The sequence below is a fragment of the Aphis gossypii genome, chromosome 3 (genome assembly GCF_020184175.1).
Source record: "Aphis gossypii isolate Hap1 chromosome 3, ASM2018417v2, whole genome shotgun sequence".
NCBI classification, from domain to species: domain Eukaryota; kingdom Metazoa; phylum Arthropoda; class Insecta; order Hemiptera; family Aphididae; genus Aphis; species Aphis gossypii.
In genome coordinates, this window is record NC_065532.1 from 26622880 (window position 1) to 26648066 (window position 25187).

Genomic DNA, 25187 nt, shown 5'->3' on the forward strand with positions numbered 1-25187 from the left:
ACACAAAATGTTTATGACATTTTATAGCAATTAATATTTATATGGTGTCATATATGTATAATATGTATAATTGATGATATAAAACAGATGTCTCGGGAACTATTAAAATTATTCAATAAATTATACTGACCAATGTCAGCTCCCTTCAACGAGTGTATCCGACTTTCAGAATTCAATTACTGTGGACTGTATGTATAATAAAAATAATAGTATACTTCTATACACAGATCTCGCAGGGAAAAATATTTTGGACGTTATCCAACCCTGAAACTTAATCCAACTTCGTAGGGTTCTAACAACGACATACAATAATTGACCTAACGAGAACACAATAAAGCACTTAGGTGTGTGGTTTACTAAGGTACTTGTTTAAGAAAATCCTACTCACGATAACGAATACTCCTTTATAATAAAAAATATAGTAACATATATGTATATATATTTTTATTAAATAACTTTAATTTATGTAACAGTAACGCGCTAAGTATAATGTTAATATTTTAAGGGAATTACTAATTTTTATTGCTCAAATCAGTAAACATACTTATGCATTGAACTAGCTATTGAAAATATTTTGTGTAATTGAACTCTATAGTTAAGGTTTATAGTTTTAGTTGAATTGTTTATTATACTGAAATATGAATCACGATACACGTAAGTTAGTATAACAAATCTCGTCAGTTTTATAGTTGAATGTGGCTGGCTTTAATTAGTAATCTGTTCAAGTGTTTTTGACAAATAAAACATTCCACTAGCAAAATATAGACATAAAATAGCATTAATTCTAAAGTAAATAATTAATCATAAGAAACTGGTTCTTAGATAATGAAAATGATTATTATTTATAATATTTTAATCAAACTATTTTACTAAAATAGTTTTTGACGTATAAAATTTATATAACAAAGTTATTTGATTAAAAATTCTATAGTATTTACAACTTATCGTAATTTTTATAAATTTTTATTAAATTTTGATTGACGTTTTTATGATATTAAGTACCTCATAAAAATAAAACATTGAAATATTATGTTCTTTAAAAATTATTTAATTATTTATCAAACAGTGATAGTTTTAAGCCCTGAGAATTAATATCATTTTTCGAATTATAATAAGAAAAGAAATTTCTACGGAGTTGTAGATGATGTGGATTTTTTTTTTAATTTTTTAGTATTAATTCTATTTCCAAGTACAATAGCCGCCTGCCAAGGCTCAACTATGAATTAAAAAATATAAAAATTTAACAAAGATAATAACAGACAATAGTTTTACATTTGTATTAGTCATAATAATACGAGTGTAATTGATTAATAAATGTTCGTTCTCCTAATAAATAGTCGCTGTTATTCACGTTTATTAATTTATAGGTATATTATTATATTATTATCATTGATGTATAAGAAAATATTTTTGTATTATTTTAATTAATAGTAGAATTAATAGTATATAAGTGAAACATATACAAATTGTGTACAAAATTGCTAATGGCAAAAAAAATTTAATTTAATTTAATTTAAAAAAAAAAATTCAATTGTTACAATTTTGAAACCATTAGTTTATTGGTCAATACTTAATAGTCATGATGATTTCTAATAAAAATTTCTATTCAATTGGATTTTTTGATAATTTAACACTGAGTAAAATAGTATAAAGTATTATGTACTGTAATGATAGATAGCATTATCTTTACAAACAACATGATGTTGTGATTTTGCAATAAATTATTTTTCATTTCTTTAAGCATATAAATCCGGGTTATGTTAAGTATTATTTCGGAATAAATTATAAAATACTATTTGGTACTACTAACTTTTACATATTTCAAGATAGTATATGTGTGTGTCTGTGTGTGATCTTAAATAAATTATTCCAAGTATTAATGGATTTATTATACCTAATAGACATTATTTTAAGAACCAGAATCAGCTAAATTTTTTGTACATTACGTGGAATTAATTCGTTTGAATATTAATATTAACAAAAAATATAAAGTTTACGTATTATGACTCATAGGTGTCTCGAAAAATAGGTAATGATAGATTAACGTTTTATATACCTAATAGCTATTAATACTGATTATGTATAATATATACTAATCAATGCTATAACATAGAATAAATATATTAAAATGATCGTGTATAAGTAATGATAAGTATTTATTATTGCAATACTCCGTTTACAGTTTCTACCATAAGTAAATTATATAGGCGTATTCGATCCAAATTTCTAAGGCTGCAAACTATTTGGATTTACATTTTAAGCGTTTTAGAAAAAATAAAAACTATGATTAATAGATAGAAAATATTCAATAATTATCTTAGACCCTTTTAAATAAATAAAAGTATTCAATATTATTTGTGTGTGTATTTAAAATTTATAAATCTTATATAATATTATATATAATCTTTATTAACTTAAACCAAGTGTTGCTCTTAGATTAATCTATAGAGTATAGAATAAATATTTAAGACTTTTTTGCACAATACAGAATAAAATTGTTTTTCTACCCATCTGACCCTACTGCAAAAAAGAAAAAAAAAACTCGTTTGGAATAGTAGTATTGATCAACGGTCAAGGTATAAATAGGTTATAATCCCATTTTTATATGGTTAAACTTTTTAGAGACTTATATAGATTTACTTACAAACGATTTTAATACAATAGTTTATGCCGTAAGACGTCATGAGAAGACTGCAAGTCTGCATTTTCTGAAAGTCAAATTATATAGTCGTTGGCCGTTGCGATGTCGAATTCGAAAAGTTTTTATTACTTTTTTATAGTAGTGTATTATTGTATAATATATAATTTAATTTTTATTCTGACGAAGATGGAGAAACGAAATTATGGTTGATTGATGGTTAGGTTGGATCAGAACAAAGGACATAAACTATTTTTTGGTTTCTAATTACATATTTTAAATCGACGTTTTATTGGAATAAAAATTATATTCTGAAATAAGACCGCTCTACTCTAGATAACTCCCTCGTATTTAACGTCATCGATCAGAAATATGATATGCGTATTTATTGTATAATATTATATACCTAGAGTTATTTTTATTGTGTAAAAATGTGTATTATAATTTATAATTATGACGATGATGCTTTTTAATAGTTTATTTGTTCTCGAGAGATTTTACTCGGAAAAAAACAATTTAAAAAACCTCGGGCTCGACTAAAATAAAAACGCACGTTATTTTATGTATGCACGTATTATGTACCTGCACCTAAACATGTTGAGCGGCTACGTACAATGTATAACACATGTATATCAGTGTACCTGATGAACGGGGTGGGCCAAGGATAGAATATATTGCGAGAATAAAAAGATTTATTCGTAATATATTATATTTATATGATATATATATTACACGTGGACGGCGGTGGGGCCGACCCGTGCAGCTGCAACTTGGGAAATAAAACTCGGCGGAGTCGCGCGCCACCGCAGTTCCGTCCGAGACCGGTAAGCGCGGTCATGAGCGAGTGTCGTTGCAGCAGAGCAGTTGCCTGCCGCCGAACGCGAGTGTTGTCCACGTGCGTCGTTCAAATCTCGTTTATTTTTCGAAACCGACGGATAACTTACGCGACTCTATAGACGATTTTTTTTTTCAAAACCATTTGGACGGCTTGCCGTCAACTCGTGCACGTCCATCGTAATATTTTTATTAATATTATTATTTTACTTTTTATTAAGACGTCATTGAATAACCATTCGGAAGACACACGCAGACACGATTGTCGCTGACTAGTCATATATTATACGACGTCAACGGAGACAATCGTTGTCAGACCAATACTTCACCGTTACCGCGGTCACACATTTCAACATACAGGGACATCATGACTGCGGCCCCGAGAGTTTTGGCGCTGGCCACGCTGTTGGCGGTCGGGGCGCAGACATTGTCCAACGGCGGCGCGGACGGCCGTCACGCGTCCGCCGGCGTCGAACGGTACACGAAGCTCGATAGGTTCTTGCAAGACCGAATGGGTCTGGCCAGCGTTTTCGGCGGCGGCGTCGGCAACCGGTCCGGTCCGTCGGCGCCGACCACCGACCGAGGCCTATTGTCCAGGACGGCTGCGACCAGCGCGGCCGTTCCCGAGGACGAGGACGATGACGGTGCGGATAACGAAGACGATGGCGATGATGACGACGACGACGACGACGACGAAAATGACGAGGAGGACCTGCAGGACGAGAAGGACGAAGCGACTCCCGAGCCGATAGTCAGGCTGCGACACAAGAACGCGGCTGCTGCGGCGGCTGCGGTGAAGGCCGAGAAGGACTTAAACGTATACGGCAAAGTAATTATAATCATATAATATCTAATTAGTAATTATTTTTTTATTGCGCGCGGATATCGCACGATGTGTGTATTGTGTTTTATAAACGTCAAAATTATATCTATACACAGTATATGGTCTGAAACGACGGTGAACTTTTTTCGCTCAACATTTAAATGGTCAGGTGTATAGCTATAATATGTCTGCATACAGTATTCCTTTTCCAATTTGAAACCACACATCTCCAGTATGACAAAGTTCTTTTTATTTTTTCAAAAAAAATAAAAACGTATTAAAAATGCAAGTCACTAAAGTTTTTTTTATACAATTTTTTTAAATATAGCCAATATTTTTTTTCAAATTTTCAAATAAGATATATTGTTGTAGTATACAATGTGAAGTTTTTGCATTAAACCGTTTTTATTTTGCATTACACGACGTTGGAATATAATAGGTATAAAACTGGACAGAGATATAGCCTATATAGGTATATTTTATAGAAAATCGGATGTATAATAACCAAAGACGAAACATCCCGATATTTATGCTATATGTATCGTTCGCTTTTCGAACAATAGTAATTACAGGGTTAAACGGTCGTATCGTAAACTGTATTTGTGTATACGAAGATACACACACCACAACAGTAATTATTTATGTGCAGAGCGTGCGCATATTATAATATATATCTTAGAGGAATGTCCCTGTGCAAGACTCGTGAATAATAATTATCCATGTATAATCGTAGGTACGATATGTGTTGCAGCATGCACCTAAATGCATGTATATAGGTTTATGTAAAGTTATTACTGTATGATGTGCACGACGACAAATAATGTTATGTGCTTGAAGAGTATTTCAATTTAATTTGGTCGATCGTTGGGTATACGTCATGTTAGAATACAGAAATTGTAATTGTGTATGTAATATATATACTATACAGACATGCAGTGTACAGTTATGTAAATATATTGAGCATTGTGCGTGTAATATTTTAAAATACACGCACACGTATACCTATATTATTTTTTATTAAAAAAAAACACATATAGCTGATACTAAAAATTAAAATTTAAAATTATAAATGTATAATATATTATAATACACGCATTTATATTTATTTAACAAAAATCGCAAACTTTAATTTATATTTTATTTTCGTTTAAAAAGTCTAAAATAATATAAATTAAAGTGTAATCAATTTGTATTTTTATCAAAGCACGAGGCCAATAATTATAAAGATTGATGAGTACGTCAAAATTGTAATCGACACTAATAACTAATTAATAAATAGATCGTGAACAATGAAAATAATTTATATTTTGTTTGATTAAAGGATTTAGTTAAGGAAAAATTAATCGCCATTTTAGTATTTATATGTATATTTTTTTCTCATAAAATATTAATTATTTAAACAATATAATACATTATGTACATTATATACATACTATGTAACAAATTAAATTTATAAAATACAAAACATTTTATATTAAAAAAAAAAAATGTAATTTTTGGTTAATATTATTGTGGTAGCCTATAAGTACGTAAAAGTAACATAATAATTTAACGTAAAACTTAATTTTGTAACATCTCTGTGATTCGTTCAAAAACGATGTATGTAATAATTAATAGTAATTGTCCTGACTTGATTTGAAATTAATTTATGAGTCCGAGTGCTTTTCTCAATAATTACCAAATGATATATAAAATAATAAAATACTTTTGAAAATTACTTAGTATACTTATTCGAATAATAATATAAGTTAGACTTGTACTGCTGCAGGCTTCCGTGAATCGATTTTTTTTTTTACCTTAAATTATACATAATTTGTTTTTTTGGAAAATACCTATACCCAGACTTATTCATCAGTTGAAAAGTCGGTAAATGAATGTGAATATGTGTAATAAATTCAACGTTTTTATTTTTAACTTTTTCGAAATTTTGTTTAACTATGTAGAATCATATATGCGTGTGTTTTATTTATTTAAACGTTTAATATAAAACATATTGTACCTATCTATATACATGTTTATAAAATATATTATTCATTTATTTTTCAATATAGTGCAAAATTCATTCATACAATCTTTTTTTCCTAAATATCTTATAAAATATAATGCAATTTGTATATGAAACCTATTATTTCATTAGTTTTTTTCCCAATGGTTCAAATTTTGTCGATGTTGATGATCGAAAACATTCATTGACTTTCATATACAAGTCAATTACAAATTATAAAAATAAATGTAAGACTTTAGTCGTAACATGCAAAATAAATCATCTTTTATGAAGTACAATTTTTTTTTACAAATTAAAACAATACATTTTAATATCGATTACAATTTTATCGTTGTGTACATGGAATAATATTTGGTTGTTCTTAAAATTTAATTTATTTTTGAAGGTTCATTTCTTAACATTTTATAATTATCTGTATAGGTTGCAAAAAAAAAAATATCAAATACATTTTTTAGTATAAAATGCACGTTTATAGGTAGGTACTTATGTTTGATGTATAGCCAGTGTATAAATCATACACACACCGCAACCAGAAGACTGTGATATGTGACATGTGGCCAACCCAGCTAAGGCGTATTAATAATTTTGACCGTTAAATCTACGTAATAATTAATAATATTTCGCGAACTTGTTTTATGTTTGAAGTTTTTTTCTCCATCGATTATCCGTTTCTGTCGCATTCCCACACGTACGCATTACGTACGCATTTTCAGACGATCCTGTGCTACAGGACACGTAGGTACAAAGCTCGTGGTATTTATACATATTTTTTCTATTCATATTTTTGATTTATCAAACGAATCTTGTGTGAATTGAAATATTATTATTTGCGAGTAAAAAGTGTTAGTTATCGTCATCTATTACTTGTTATACATTCGAATTTTCGATTATATTTTAAGTTGTTATACTAATAAATCATTATTTATTATAATATAGTAATATTATGAATCTATTTGTCTGAAATGTATTTTTGTTTTCTCAGAAATTATACCAACAAATAAATGTATATAAAATCGCGTGTAATTATTCGTATCTAGTGTAAAAGCGGTAGAGTACCTATTCGTAGGTATATGTGATTTTCACTATGACATCTTATTAACTTACTCGAATTTGAAATTTTTTTCGGACCAGTTCACCATGTCTGCAGCCATAAAAAATAAATAAAATGACTAGTAACCAAAATTGTTGATACTTTTCATTCCACCACCGCAATACCGCTGCAGGTCGCATCATCGAGTGCAACCGAATCGACCTCTGCGTATCGTCATCTGGCTGATGCTATAGTGTCCGCATGATACATAAGTCCGAACGATATTATATATTATATTTGCACAAGTCAGCCTCGCGGTATAATAATACACAGTTATATACGAGCTCATTGAGTCTGTAGAATTCATAATATATAGAGTCTCAGACTGAGGCCGCAGTCGCTGTAGACTATCGTGCAATATATTATATTATTTATACCGTCCGATTGCGCGCAGTTTAGCAGTCTCTGGGACCGTCTCCAAAAATAGACCTTCATAATACACACAACTCTTACTATTTAATTAATCGACATAAATCAATTGCAATTTCTGTACAGTCTAGTGGTATATATTATATGCTTATACATAATAACCATAGGTCCAGCCTCTGTGGTCGAAGTATTGTACCCATACGACTATAATACGATGTGTATAAATCAAGATTGGTATTATTGTCGAGTGTCAAAAAATTATTATTATTAAACTTATCCTATTATATAGATACCTATGTATATTTAATATATTTTTACCTTTTCGTGATGTTTCCGACTGAGACAGACAACGTTTTGAGGTTATGGTCATTTTAATTTCGTTTTTTATGTTATAAAAAGAAATATAATAAATACGAATATATGTATAATACCTACGTAAATGCATATTGATCGTTAGACTGATATTTAGTCAAATAACTAAACCGTCGAAAAGTATTTCACGAACACATTATTTTAACGACTCGTCTCGCCTCTGTTGTGTAAAAGTATGCTCTATTCGGTTATAGAGAAAATATCAATAATTATTATGATTATTATACACGACAAGTTAATTGGACGGAGTTTTAATTTATCTGAGGATTGATTGAATAATGACGGTCCTAACTTTTTAACCGTTTACGGAAATTACACACTGACTGACTGACTTTCAGAGTTATAAACAAAGAAAATAAATAGTTAATAATTAATAACTATACTGTATGTATTAATAAAATACGATAAAAGTACGCAGTTTTTCTGAAAACACATAATTAAATTTATTATAAACTTATGAGATGCAAAACCTTTTATTTTCTAAGTTATAATTTATAGCTTTTTTTTACAAAGATGTATACATTTACATACATTAAATATCCATTTAAGAAACTAATTGAAAAAATCCACTGAGTAAATTCTAAGAATAACTAATTTTTTAGATAGCCTATTTCATATAAGGAACTTTTTTAATATAATCATATATTTAAGCGTATAATACTAATATTTATCATAATTCATAAAGCACTAAACACTTTTATTTTATGCATTATGAATTATCATACATAGGTAGTTATACAACACAAATATTATAAAAAAATTTTTATATTTTTTAAAGTACATTCACTCTGGCTTATGTTTAATTTCTTATAGGTTTCAGATTTAGAAAATATTAGTTATGTATAAATATCACCTTCAATAACTGAAATATCTATATAATCAGATAAAATATATTTTATACTTAAATAGTTAAAACATAATACACGTAGGTACTTTGTTATAGTATTATAATGAAATTTAAATCACAGTGAACAATTTAAATAGAATTTATCAATGTTTGCAAACTTCTCCTAATCTTCGAGTCTGTATTAAATACTTATTAATTTTGTCAGTTTATAAGTTAATGAGATAATACAATTAATATTTTACTCACAAGTCATAGTTAGATACTTAATACTCTTTTTGTAATTTGATAATTGATAATGGCATAATTCATAAATGAAAATAATAATTATATTACAGTGAATGGTAACAATTATCTATCGACGTTTTTTTTTTTTTTTTGTCTCCACTTGAGTATACCATATTATTATAGCATAATTAGTTTTTATGCATGTGTAATTTAAATGTAGCATAAACATTAAATACATATGAACAATAATTAGGTACTTACTATATGAGACTAATATTTATGAAAGCATTTTTATTTTTAATAAAATAGAATATGAATGTAATAAATTCAATCCAAATATAATATAATACCTATATATTACATTCGTATTATAGAAATAGTTTAGTTTTTTTTCTAATCTTAAATTTCCATGTTTTCTATGTACATTTGTCTAGGTTTTTATTCTCTTTTTTCAAACTAAATTTATAATTGTGAAATTATTTTTAAAAAATGCTCAGACAACACATTATTTTTTATGGTAATTCGGCCTAAATCGAATGGCGACTATTCAAAAGACACGAAAGATTTATTGTACTAATTATATGTGAGTAACAAGTGAATTCCAGAGTGGTTAAGCCGTCTGATCGGGTCAAGGCGGCGTATTTGAACAATTTTTCAAATGTCTTTATATTATTATGTCGGCAAAAAAGAAAATAAATAATAATACGCATAATGCGTAATCGAACGATATATATGTTATAGGTATATTAATAGTCTGATATAGTCACGTAAATATAAGCATTTATCCACAAAGAAACGTCTAACAGAAAGCAAGTTCAAGTCATGCTACCTATACATACAAGTCGCGTTGAGCGAGAATCACCTACAGGTGAATGTACTTTTTCTCACGTATGCAGTTTATATATGAAAACTAGGTGTCAGCACATCACTTGTATGGCTCATAACAAAAACACTATTTTAAATGATAAAAAAAGATACTAATTTATCCGTCGTAGAATCATAATGCGACTATTTCGAGACACATTATATTATAAATCTATGACGATTATAATCGATGTATCACGTATTATGTGCATAAATTGAAATAAATATAAATACATACATTCAAACATTTTAATAAATTGTGAATTTGAAACTACCTATTTTTATATTATTTACTTTTCTTTAAGCAGTGGCATAAAATGTAAGTCTATCTGATGGATTTACAAAAGTATTAATTATTTAATTGCTTTGCGAATACTCGAGTGTTATTAATTACAATATTATTCAATGACAAATCATGTTGTAGATGTTCTTAAAAAAAGTATTTTGGTAGAGATTAAATTATCGTTTTGTACATTTATTAGTTATGAGTCATTGAGATTTTTTATTAACTAGTTATATACCTATCCAATTAGTTACGTAAACCTAACTATTTCAGTGAATTAATTTTCCAATATTAATGATTCAAATTTATGTAGGTATATCGTATATGTAGAACCCATTCGGGAAGCTTTACATGCTACTTTACTTATGAAATATACCAATGTATATAATGTAAAAAAAAATAAAATTTATAAATATTCTATCAATAGAACATGAGTTTATGTATTTATCCTTTAATCTTTACTATGAAATTTATAACTGGAGTTCGACTTTTAAGTATACGAGTATTATCGGTATAAAATAAATATGCGTACAAAAAAAGATCATTAAGTTAATTTTTTTTTAATTTCAAAAGAGTTTAAAAATAGGCTATTATTTATGCATTTCTAAACCATAATCCTTTCAACTCTTAGTACTGTTCGAATAAAGGGATTTAATGTCAGAATTATGACTATTCGACCCTATAATATTTTGTGAAGAAGAAGAAGAAGAACCGACTCAGTGTAATATATAATTAATATCAAATGTTTAATGTGTCTACCTATGCGTGGAATTGGAATTAAAAAACATTACATTTGAAAAATACACAATAAAAAAAAATATATAATATATATTCCACGTACCATATGGCCACATATTTGTTAGTTATTTTTTTTTTGTCAGTTTTAACCCTGTTAAGCCTTGAAGTATAATCAGGGAAACTGTTAACCGCATTTAACTATTAAATACTTACACTTTTAATATTTAAACAGAATATAATTAGTTGAATAAAATTACATATATAGTTTATATTTTCAACAAAGACGCTCACAAAAAATGTGTTTAATGTGTGCAAAATTAACCTAGCTACGATTTTTTTTATATTACCCCGATTTATTGTCAGTCAACATTTTTATACTAAGTAATAATTGGTGGGTAAAAATATTAATAGATGCATATCGATCAGTACCCACTTATTAGATTCTTCCCCCATCGTCACCCCTGAAGTATTATTATTTTTACATAATTTATAATATTAAAGTTAGGTTAGGTATTAGGACATATAAATATATCTCGTTAAATCGATTAACTTTATTTCAGTAATTGTACAGAAATCACCGTTGTCCTTGTTTTTTACGTTTTGCTTAAAAAAGTATGTATACTAGCACGAATGAAGTAATTTATGTTAGCACATGACTGTAAATAAAACAAATAAAGTTTTGAAAAATAAATCGTACTATGAGCTGACAACTGGAGCAAACTGTAGCTAAGAGCATAACCCCAAAAAGTTTTCCAGTCTTATTCTTCTTCAAAAGTCTATTTTCATTATAATATTATGTCATCGTAACAGTTTTAGTTTATGACATATAGTGCTGTCCGGATTTCATACAATGTTCAGACTTTTCAGAGTGCAAGTTCTATGAACCGCAGGAAAGCGCGGCGGGACGACAAATCTTCGCCCAAAACGAGAATACATATATGTATCAGTTCTTATAGCGGATCGAATTAATAATAACATATAATTTATGTCGACTGGCAGTTTATTTAGAGTTTCTAGTTGATTTATATATTTGATTGGGAGGGGGTGACGGGGCGCTGCAAACTAGTGTCATGACAAATGATATCTATTGTTGGTCAGTTTCCCTCGTTGCAGCTTATGTATTAAACCGAGCTTCCTATGTACATTTTTTTTCTACAGTTTTTACAAACCATCCCCAAACCCTCCCAGACGACCGCGACGACGACGACGACGTGTTTATTGTCACGGTTTCTGGTTTGTCGGGGTCACACAAACTATTAACGCTTTTCAGCTGTTCCAATAACACACGACATAATACACATACACACGCACATACTGTTTTACAAATGAATGGGAAAATGACTAATGGGTTTCAAAAAGTATATATATATATATATACATACTCGTATACGTACGTAATTCAAGACAATTTTTACTTGACCATGGTAATAAGTTATTACTATAATAACTAAAGCGGTTTTTATTATTTTTATTTTTCACTTCATTTCTTTCGTTAGGTTTTATTTTTAGCACGATTCGATTTCGTTCTACGAATGCCGATTTTTCGTTTATTAGAGTATTTTTTTTTTTTATTATTTCTTATTTACGTCTAGAACAACCGTATGCGTACTCGCAGTTCGAGAGCCATCAAAAAATGAGATTTGTATATTGTAATTGTTTCAAGCGATTTTGTCTCAGCTAATGTTATATTGTTGGAAGTGTTGGAACATACCACTTATTTTCATGAATAATATTCCAACTGTACAATATATATATATATTATTATTGTATTCGCGTAGTTTAAGACCGTCAGAAATTCGTGTTGTATAGGTATTTGAAACATTGAAAGTATAATATGACCGTTAAAAATCACAAGCTGAAGCCGATCGATATTGATTAACCCATTACTGATGCAAATCGATTTATTAATAGAAATACTTTTTGAAATTGTCTTTTTTTTAATCTACCGCCATCATAATTTACTCAAATTTTAAATAATTAATCAAATGGTATACGTTCGATATAAATAGTATAACAAAAATTTTATTAAAATATTTTTAATGAAGTGACTAGTGACTGGCAAAAAAACGTTAGTTCGTACGAAAATCTCAGACAATAAATAACGAATAATTAGGTTTTATGTTAAATACAGAGATTATACATTTGTCATTAAAAAATTCAAACGATATATTAATGCCAATTTTTCAGTGTTTACGGTTTCTTTTTCTTTTGACGTTATATTAAAATATTCAATTATGTATTATAAAATATGTTTTGGCACTTGTATAAGTTTTCGCGAAAATAATATAAGTAAAATATTTTAATTTTAAACTAACTAGTGTGTCTACATAGATGTTGCAGAGTCATGATATCTTTTTAAATTAATGCATATAACATTTAATATTTTGTCGTTAACTCTTTTGTAATGATATAGTTTAACTTTACCTACAACTTGAGTAAGAAAATAAAAATAAATTAAATTTGTTTTTTTTTCTGTAAAATAAATTCAAAAATACAATATAGACACGATTATTAAAATTGGGACTCCAACAACCAGTGCCATAAGGTATTTAACGTGTTGTGTAACTAGATATTGTTTCTTTACTTTTCCAAATGTGCTACTGCTGAGTACTGGATAATATGAACAATAAACAATTGTATCTTTATTAATTATTTGTACTCAATAAAATGCTAATGGATTAATTTTTAATTAAAAACTATAGATTTTATTATTATACTTTTCAATTTACGAATTAGATATTTTAAAAATATAAAAAAAAATCAGTAAAAATTTTACTTTGATTTTCATTTTATATGTTATTTAATTGATTGATAATTATAATAACCAAATTCTAAAATCAAAAGATGGCTGATTCACGAGCATATTATTGCACAATACTATAATACCGATGTAATTATAATCCTAAAAAATACAACCTAATAATTTAAAAGCACAAAAAACATAATTTTTTTTATCAAGGTGTAAGTTTTAAGGATTACAATTTTTCTTATAACTGAGTATAAAAAGATAATTACTAGACAATCCTAAAACACCTGTAATCTGTATGTTCATAATTTATAAATTATACTTGCGATACATACCTAGATTTGTGTTATTATTAATGAAACAAAAATGAAATAGAGACAGATTAGAAGCGTTTACTAAAGAATCTCATTTAATCGTAATAAATTAAATTAAAACATCTTAAGTCGTACCTATCGGTTAACCTTTGAATTTTAATTGGAATGTAATAAACTAATAACTATATATACACAAAGTGTTACGCCGTTACTTACATCTACCGGTCGTCAATGCGTGAATTCATTTCACACGCATCTATGTGTAGATATATAGTATATACATATATATAAATACGCATAGTGTAAAGAACACGATTTTTATACAGGGGTTGTTCCAGATACATTCCCTGTGCTCCGAGACCTGCAGCAGTCTTGTATATATAGCTAGACGGCACACGCTCGACCTTTCTCCTCCTTCTTTTTATCGTCCGAGCCATCGTTCTGTAATCACGTAGGTACCTATAACGAGTTTAAAATTAATGTAAAAAGAGTGAAGAAAAAAAAACACGCGTATCCACCTATATAGGTACAACGGGTACGCTCGCAGTTATATGACACTGACACAAAAATGATCCTTCGTTGTACACGAAGGGGGAGGACCTCGTGAACACATAATATTATATTATATTATATATGGTTTAACCGCCCGCGACCGCACGGTTATTACCGCGGTGCGCGGTACGTACCTACCTATTATATCTACATATATTATTACACATATTATATATCTACCATACGCGCACGACGAGTGATGACCGCGTGTTAGATAATTGTATTTGATTTAATAAGATTTTCCGACCACCCATTATGACGACGGAAGCGTTTTTATACGTACGCGATATTCAAATGGGCCGACCAGACACAAAATATGTGTACGGGTATTTATTATACATTACAACGACCGGTGGAGCTTTGTCGGAAGTCACTGTGTGTAACGTATACACCAATATTGTACAAATATGAGTCATATCGTGATAACTATAAATCCGTCCGTATTAAAATATATATAACATTAATATGTCGTCATGCTTCGTACCCGATGTATTGACAAGCGGTACGTCAAATTATTGCACGGTGAAAGTTGAGAGACGATCGTAAAAACACCCTCGATCGTCGGGCATAGCGAAGGCCCGTAAAATATCGAACACAATCGAAATTAGTCGTCAGAAATCGACAAGACTCAAAATAAATAGGTATACGTTTTTATGGCGTCTGCAGAGACATTATCTATATTATATGGGTTGCCAGTCGACCGGGTACGACTTGCGGAACGATTGCATCAGCAGCAGCTATATACTAGTAGTTATCCGATCGAGGAAATTATATACAGAGGTGCATTTTTTACGACCCTAATAAAACGGTAACGTACATAATACGCGGTGGTTAATGGATATTATTATTATAATATGACCGAGAAGAAGCGCAACGATCGAATTATTCCGAGAATATTATTTTGGTGAAATTTGTTGTTTAATTTATTACGGCTGATGACCGACTGACGCCCAGTCGGACGTAACACAAATTATTCGACAAATTTGACGCTATTGTGTTTTTTGTTTTTGTTTTATCCTCTGTATCGTCTTTAAAAACAATATTTCGTAAATACAATGATATTAGAAATTCCGACCAGTTCTACTGACTACATTTTGTGTTGACTCGTCTACTATTAATCAATAGAATACATTTGTCGGTTATTATACCTGTGACAGGTACCCGCGTATGAATCACGGACTCAATGAATATAGTATGTCGACGTCACTATTGTTTTCATAGGTATTATAATTATTTCTGAATAATAGGACGAATCATTATGATTGTAGATCTAAAGCATACAGAATAAAACTATATATTATATACAGTGTGGTATGTATAGTATGTATACAAAAGGTAAATAAAATATATTATGCAAGACAATTCTTTTAAATGTAAACATTTTATTTTCTTCAAAAGCATTAGCGTTTTTGGGAATATTTTTTTATTTAAAAAAAAAAACTATAAAATATAATATAATATAATATAAAATATTTTCAAAAAAGTTTGCCATATTTTTTTTGGCTTTTCACATTTTTGAATTACAGTATACATTTTTCTGCTGAAAATTTGAATACATGGAAATTTAACTTTGAACGAGTATCAGAGTATATTTTTAAAAAGTTATAAGATTAATTAATAATTAATAAGACGAGAACTTGTCTAGAAAGGTTGTACAACAAAGTTATCGATATGCTTTTTATCACAAAACCTTTGTTTTGAAATTTCAATTTAGTTTTAAATTTACATATTTATTTATGTATACTTGGATAATAATTATAATAATTTCAATATTAAAATTCAATTCAGTTTAATGAAAAAACCATAAATCATATTAACACCGCTTCACAGCGAAATATATTAAACGTATGTAAAGGAAATACATTTTAGTTGTCTTTCATTTATTTTCAAGAGATAATCGTGCGTACTAGTGAATTACTTAAGTATTATTGTTATTTGTTACTGCATATATTATGATGTAGATAACGAATAAGAAAGTGATCTTTCAAGTTTTATTTAATTATCTTTTTAAAAATATCATTATTTCATTACATACTTATTATTTTAAATAATAAAATATTGAATAGATTTTTTTTTTTTAGATATAGCATATTATATTGAAATTTTTTAGTTCTAAAAGTTCTCAGTCTTAGTTATAACTTATAACTACGCTTGTTAAGTTCCCTCGTAAAATGTTGGTGCACTACAGTAGTACAGTATACAGAATTGAAATAACTTAAATATTTATAATTCATAATTTATTAAATATTATTTTAAAATAATTAATGGGTTTAAATATATTCAAATTATTTTCAGAAAAATATTCAAATTCATAATATGAAGTTAAAAATTGTTGCTGAAATTTATAAAAAGAAAAAACTGAAAAAATTGTACCGATGAAAGTAGTAAAATTTAGTAGGTACATATTTTGTTTCAAAAATATTGCTTTGTAATTACTTTAAATTATGTAGAAAAAATATTTCTAAAAACTATTATAATACTATTCGAGAAAATGAACGATTTTCTTTAAAATAATAGCCCTGTGTATTATATTATACATATTACAGACATGGAGATAGCTATAAGTACTTGCAAATTATGTTCTTACTCGTATAATAATTGTTTATTCTTGGTATAGACAAAAAAGTATACTTCGCAAATATTTTATTCGTTCTTCATGAAACAATAAAAATAGTGGTGCCAATAAAACGAGCATTATGCGTATGGTAATTTGCTGAGCAGTAAAAATTGCAGTTAAAATTTTCCCATCGTTGTTTTAGAATTTTAATTATTAATTGCATCTTGTTTATTAAGCATATAATCTCGTATGACTCAAAGTAAATTCAGATCTCTTTGTTCATATTATATATTTTTAGATGTATATTTATCATTGTAAATATACATACACTTTACACATTATATTATAATATATACCCTAAAATTGGTTTCATTAATAATTTTAGTTAGGTACTTTACAGGTACTTTTAAAAACAATAATCACATTTTTAATGTTTAAAAATTTTTTTTTATTTATACTGACAGTTGCAAAATTTAATATACTTACTTAATTTTTCATTATTTTTTCCAAGTAATTTGTAATATTTAATTTCAATTATTCCATTGAAATTTAACAATGCAAATAGTATATTCAGTTGTATGACACCACGACACCAAAGCAAAAATAATATAATACAAAAAAAAATTGTCTCCTGTTATCATATAGGATATGGTTCATAAAATACACATTTGTACCAGTCATATAATATGAAATCATCAATAACACGTTGAATTATTATTATGCTGAAATTAAAACTGTCAACTTTTTAATAAACAAAATAATGTTATTATTATAATAATTATATTTATTTAAAAATATCTCTTAACCGAATACGATTAAGTAAATATCAATAATTTTTTCTCTTCTTAAATGATATCTGTATTATCTAAAATTATTTGAGATATATAAACAGAATACTTAATAATTTTACATTTGATTACTTAAATGAATTTAATAGATTGCATTGGTATCATAAATCACGATACAATAATAATATAGTATGTGTTTTGAAAATATGTACACCAATACGTTGTTATTTTTTGTCATAGAAAATTTGACATTCGTTAAAATAGTTTTACAAGCTTTAACACCTTTACTGACATTACATACAATTTTAATTTTATTCCCATCATTATTACCAATACACGACTATTATTATTCACTGGCCAGTATTAATAGCCTCTTTAGGACCAATTTGCGTGTAGCTATAAAGTCCCGCGCACTGAAATAAACCATCAGAGTCCAATGCAGTTAAAACACTCTTATGTATAAATGCTACTTTTTATGAGTCTTTACAACATTTTTACTGTACATTGTTGGCTGTATTTCAGCTGCCATTTTAGATCACTACAAAAACTGAAAGACTCTCTGGCGACTGGCACTGACCACTGAACCGCTCTAAAAGCTAACTGTCGATATGTAATTTATAACATATCATAGATTAAATCGTGTATTTCACAAATCATAATATTTTAAATTAAAATTTAAACTATAAATTAGTTTACTAATTTTTCTTGATAAATTTAATAATGAATTGATGAAATTTAAATATTAATTGTTTTTCAAAATTCTTTAATATTATTTTGTATTTATTTAAAAAAATTAATAAGCACTTATATGATATGTATGATATGTTCAATAGAATATCATGATTTATATATTTATATAATGACTTGTAAAAAATTAAATCTATTTTTTTTAAATATTTGCTTAACTATTTTTTAAGTATCTATTTATATAAAATAAAGTGAAATTATTTTTAAAACTTAACAGATTTAAATGAAAATGGACTAATAAATTACATAAAGTCTGACCTTTAAAACACAATGGTTCGGTTAATATGATAAATTACCTACTTAGTAATAGGCCAACGCAGTGTTAAAAAAAACTTGTATTTCTATAGTATTTTTTTAAAAATTAAATATACCGCATAATTTATAAAACTTATCTATTGATAAATCTAATATTATAACTTAAAAGTTTAACATTATTTGTCTTTATATAATACTATAATATAATATGTTTATGTAAATATATATAATCAATAAAATTATGTAATGTTTTTATATTCTTATATTAAAGATAAAAATATATAGTTGTAACCTTTATATGAACAGTCTTGAACTGGAAAAGGTTGTATTGACCTTTATAGACAACCATACACAAAAAAATTGCAAGTCAACTAATTACATAATTTGAAGAAATGAATTATATTAATCTACATCACCAAATATCGTATTAAAAACACATAATTTAAATTCATTTGATATCTTAACAAGAAAAAATTTGATAAAAATCATGTGGCACGTGTGTTGGATATTTTAGTATCACAATTCAGTTGTATCGCTTAAACTTTTACATTGTTTATCTTTATTACTGAATCTATATAATGTATAAATATATATTAAATGATTTATACATTTCTGCTGTATAGCCAATATTGTTATGTAAATTATTTTAAATTTTGATGTACGGATTTACGGATCTAGGTCAATGTACGCATGTATGTATATTAATGGGATTTATGGGCATTGACTATAACTTTCGGAGCAAATTTCAAAGCCAAAGCCTAAGATTAATTCTTACGATTCGCGTTAATTTTTGCTTTGAAGTTACAATACAAGCTGCATATCGTACTTTGTAAAATGTTTTGTGATGTTCCATCATCGGGATTCCGCATAATAGCGCCGCGCCATGCCATAAGGCCACAGATAAAATATTATTATTTACATTAACCCAGTCTGGACGGATATAGGTCAGTCGTAAACGTAGAAGTGTAGGTATACTCAGTATACACCCGCGGGAAAACGTATTTCCCGGTTTCTCGGTATAGTTCTGAATAGTGTCCAAAATTGAAGGACGACTGGTTGGCTCCGATAGAAAAAACAAAAGCATAATTTGTCTTTTCCCGTTCCCGGAAAACAGCTTGTCCTGAAAAAGTTCAATGCAAATATAAGACATGATTCTTATAACTACGCGTATGTTTATTTATATTTATACGATGCAACTTATACTACAGATAAGAGAACATAATTTACCTCAATGTAATCGCATTTAAATTCGCGGTACGCCGACATCGTCGTCATATGTAAAAGGTCACTGGGTGAATCCATTTTCAATCTATTAGATAAAAATTAGCATATTGTTTTCGTATAATTGTTATTACCGCATCGCGCGCGCACGTGTTACTCATCGGTTTATTTTATATTACAGATTATTCCAATGTATGCATAGTGACGCGATGAATTTTACGCTGAGATGAAGTTTTAGACTGAACCACTCGATGTTTCAATTGAAACAAAATATAATAAATATACAATATGCATCATATATATGTAAATATATTCAGGTTTAGATGAAGTTTTTGAATATTAATCAAATAAAATTTAAGTTTTTATGCCAAAGAACGAAAAGTATTTCATGTTATTGGTCACCGTCTTATAAATTTCAAAAAATTTATTTTATTGCATATTGTAGTGTTATTATACGTTTTTAAAGAGAAATTCAATATTGTTGGAATATATTATTTAACACCTCAAGTGTTTAATTATAGATATTCAAATGTGAATGATTATGATTTTCAAAATTCTATAGCGGTGACTGGCGATTGAATGGCTGAATTTAGAATCGGGCATAGTGTGTATATCAGAATCAGTAGTATAGGATAGGTAATATACTAATATGTTGAATTTTTCGAGAGCGTTTTTGGCCAAATGGCTTCATTTAGAAGAGGGCATTAAATGTATAGTTTCTAAGCTCCGAATTTGTTTATATAACAACTCATTTACTATAAAAGTATACTGGTGTACTTAGCAGTTTATAATTATAACCCTATGTTCTTATAATATTATATGTGTATTAGTATTGGTATCCACAGCAGGTTTTCTTAAATAATCATCGAACACGACGAACACATATTACAATTGACAATAACGATTTCATTATTGTGGTACTACCGTGTACATACATGCACGCGTATTATAGGTACACATAAAACGACAAAAGTGCACGAGCGCATTATACAATACGTAAAACCGAGATGACAGTCGACGTCTATATTATCCATTCATCGGAAGTCGCATTGTTGTAGTGTTGTACTCATACACACTATGACTATACACACTCGTTCAATGCAATCATGTATATATTATGTCCTACCACGCCGCGCGTTCAATTAAGATTTTAATGTAGTATTGTGTATAGCAATAGTCTAACAATAATTATACATCATGCTACACCACAAGTTATTATCTTATTGCCGAATTAAAATTCTCATTCACGGTCCTGCTTCGTAAATAGGATGGTGATTACACCAAAACCATATAAATCTCTATTTATGCATTCTTGTCGTCCATTCATTAAGCTCTACAACTCTTACGGAATAATGGTATTAACTAGATAATATTTTTGGTCGTTATTATAATGCATATAGGAAAAAATGTCAATAATTAAACTTATTAAATATCGTACTCGAAGAACACTTATACAAAATATAATCTTTGTAAAATTGTTTTACATTCGAAAAAAACAGTCATCAACTACACATATATGTAGGTAAATAATAATAGATATATATGTACCTTTATGTAAATATAATAATTATATAGAAGTATAGTATACCATAATATTATTTTTACAATAAACAATAATACAATGTACAAAACTTTAAAAATAATGACTGAAAATCGACTTACAATTCACTTTGCTCAGGATTAATTTTTGTTTTTGTGTTGTAATCTCAGCATGGAAATATAATAGAGTTAAAAATATTTAGGCCTCAATTATTATTTTTCATGTCCAATTTTTATACACAATAGATAACTCATCTAAAATCTAAATATTATAATGGATTTCATCATCAATAAACTAACATGAAAATCACCTTCTCTGAAATACAATGGTAAACGATTCAAATACATAAAAATTATCATACTCATTATCTAATTTAAAATATTGAAGTCCAGTTAACGTAGTTACCAAATTTATATTGCCAAAAAACTCATGGCCACATTTATGTATTTAAATTTAATCGCTTTGTAAGTTTACAAACACACACAAAATTGTGATTATTGATATAATTTATTGTTTTTTGTTATTATTTATGTATTAAAACCTATATAAACACTTACAGCTAGTTAAATAAATAATATGTATCAGTTTATAAGTAAGTATAACATAGCATCTACTATGCATTTATTATTAACACTCATAGTGTATTTAAAAATTTATAAATGTTTAGTGTCTAGGTATTAGGTACTTTGATATTTAAGAAAAAAAGCATCATTATTGACTTAAAATAATGGATAATGGAATGCAAACAAGAATCACGAAAAAATCTATTTATTTGGGTTTTGTCAAGATAAAGACGTAAGGGATGTTTATTGTACTTATTTTTTTTTCTATTGCGGTGGTATAATTGAATGGTTTGACCGTAAATATTTATGCGTCGAGAAAAATAAAACCAAAAAAGAAACCGGAAAGCATATACTCGTAGCCCGTCGTTGTATATGTATACACAATACAGTACAAGTATAACCACCGTCATATGTGTGATGGGCAAACGCGTCGAATGTCGAATAGGAACATAATTTTTTCATTTTGAACTAAAAAATAACCTTTACACTTCATTAGCTTCTACTGTTTATGTTAAATGAAGTATGTACAATCGATTTTAAAATGGCGTTTAAGAATATCCTAAAAAACAAAATATATCACATGACACTATAATGCCATAATAGTCGTAACAATGTCATGTAATATAATTATATACATATAACATATAATTGTATATACAAACAGAATGATACAATATTAATCCTATGTAATTAAAATCTATAAATATATTTGTATATAAATATTAAATATGTATTGTGTGTGTGTGTGTGTGTGTTTTAAGTTTATTATAAAGTATAATCTCATATTGTTTTAACAGTTAATATAATTTAAAACTTTTAATCAATAATAACTTTTTCTATTATTTCACGCCGACAAATTATCATCATTATGCGCAAACGATTTAATATATAATAATTATATACATTTTATAATGATATATAATTTTATTATTGTGTTATAGCAATAAATTATATATCGTTATAAAATGTATGAACAATATAGGTACATATTGCCATCACTAAGCTTATATAGTTAGGTATAAGTTATTATTTACATACATAATCATTATTATCGTTACTTATCGACCGAACATACTGATTACATATTATGTATACATAAATAATTAATTACGTATTTCAGATAAATATTTAATTTTTAAGTTCATATTATTGATTTAGTTTAGTATTGAACGCTGAAAATCGGTGATAAATCAGATCCGCGTATTGTTATTAGTTATTACTTAAAATACCTGAGTACCTATCAAATAAAAACAAGTTTTTCATTGAATGGATTTCTTTAGTTTTTTTTTTTTTTTTTGTAACATAATTATAGCCTATATGAATCTTTTCCGATACCTATAATACATAATATACATTATATATATTACATAGGTACTCTAGGTTTTCTACTTATACTTTCTAAATAATTACTATGATATTATTATTATTTGATGTATCAAATATTTTTTTATCTTGGAGTGGCAAAGTTACTAACAGTTCAAGGTATTTTGAGTTAGGCGTAACGAATGTCCTTTGAAGAATCGATAGAAATAATAACTAATCAAACTTCTGTGAATTTCAACCTGTAGTCTGTTCCTTCCGTGTATGTCCTTGTCCTGGCGTCTTCTGACCATTTATTTTATAACAACAAAAGTATGAGTGTTTAATTATTATTTTTATGATTACTTTAAGTTCCCTTCTGTTCTTTTTATAATGTGACAGTAATAATATTTTAAATCTATGTCGGACGTAGGCGCCTCGGGTATATAGCGTCTGCACAACAATAAACTTGGATGTCTGACGTTTTGTTGAATTATCCTATAAAGTTGATGCAATAGAATTTTGAATGAAATAAATTGTATTATTATTATTAAATAACGTTTTTAAATTCGTTACCGTGACACGTTTCTTGTCTTCGAGGGCAGTTTTTTTGAAGTTTCCTCCGTTAATATTTTATATAATTACAGCATAATATTTGTATTTGTACATTAAACCATTTAAAATATGTTTTATTTCATTTTTTCTTTTGTACTATATAAACAGCGATGTTTAGTATATAGATACCTATAACGTGATATTCTACATACATATATCACATACCAATTTCGATATATTTTTTTGTATAAAATACGCACTTGATTTTGAAGTGAGGAGGCGAGGAAGAATTTATGTAATATTATATCATTCAAATTTAAATAATAGTAATATGATAAAAAAACCCATATGGAAAATATTCTAAGTAAATAAATTATAATAATTATACATATTGTTTTTTTTTTTTTTGCGAAATTCAATACTGAAATGAAATAATATATTTATGCGTTGGGCCAAATTACCCAAATATTCTTTTTTTAAGAATATTTACTACGTATACATTTAGATGGCACTAATATAGGTACAACAGTCATAATATTAAATGCTTATTTCATATAATTTATATATAAAATATTTATTGAGATATTATATGAGATGGAAGCTCATAGTGATAGAATCCAACGCTTATTTACAATTGTATACAGGTAGTAGGTTACCTACTATAAATTAAAGCTTGAAATATTTCTATGTTTAAAAAAAATATTTGACTGATTTTCATCTAATATTAATTATATATATATATATTAACATTACAGATATACTTAATATATATATTATATTTTACTAATTTATAAGCAGTTCAGGGGTGAAGTTAAATAACAAATTATAAATATAAACAATACATGATATATTATTAATTATTATTATGTTTGGCCGCATGGGTAAATGTATGCATTTGAAAACCACTATTAGATTATTTAAACATGCTATAAAATTCGGTAGCAGAATTCGCACTTTTAGTC

The 25187-nt window shown here is 27.5% G+C and overlaps 1 protein-coding gene across 1 annotated transcript in view; it reads left to right on the plus strand.

The window, feature by feature from the left end:
* The first annotated feature begins 3438 nt into the window (after positions 1 to 3438).
* The window catches only part of LOC114125160 (uncharacterized), a 40086-nt gene continuing 18337 nt past the window's right edge, over positions 3439 to 25187 (plus strand). Inside the window, exon 1 of the mRNA XM_027988689.2 lies at positions 3439 to 4301. Coding sequence (XP_027844490.2) covers positions 3840 to 4301 — 462 coding nt within the window. The 5' untranslated portion in view covers positions 3439 to 3839. The remainder of the gene's footprint in view (positions 4302 to 25187) is intronic.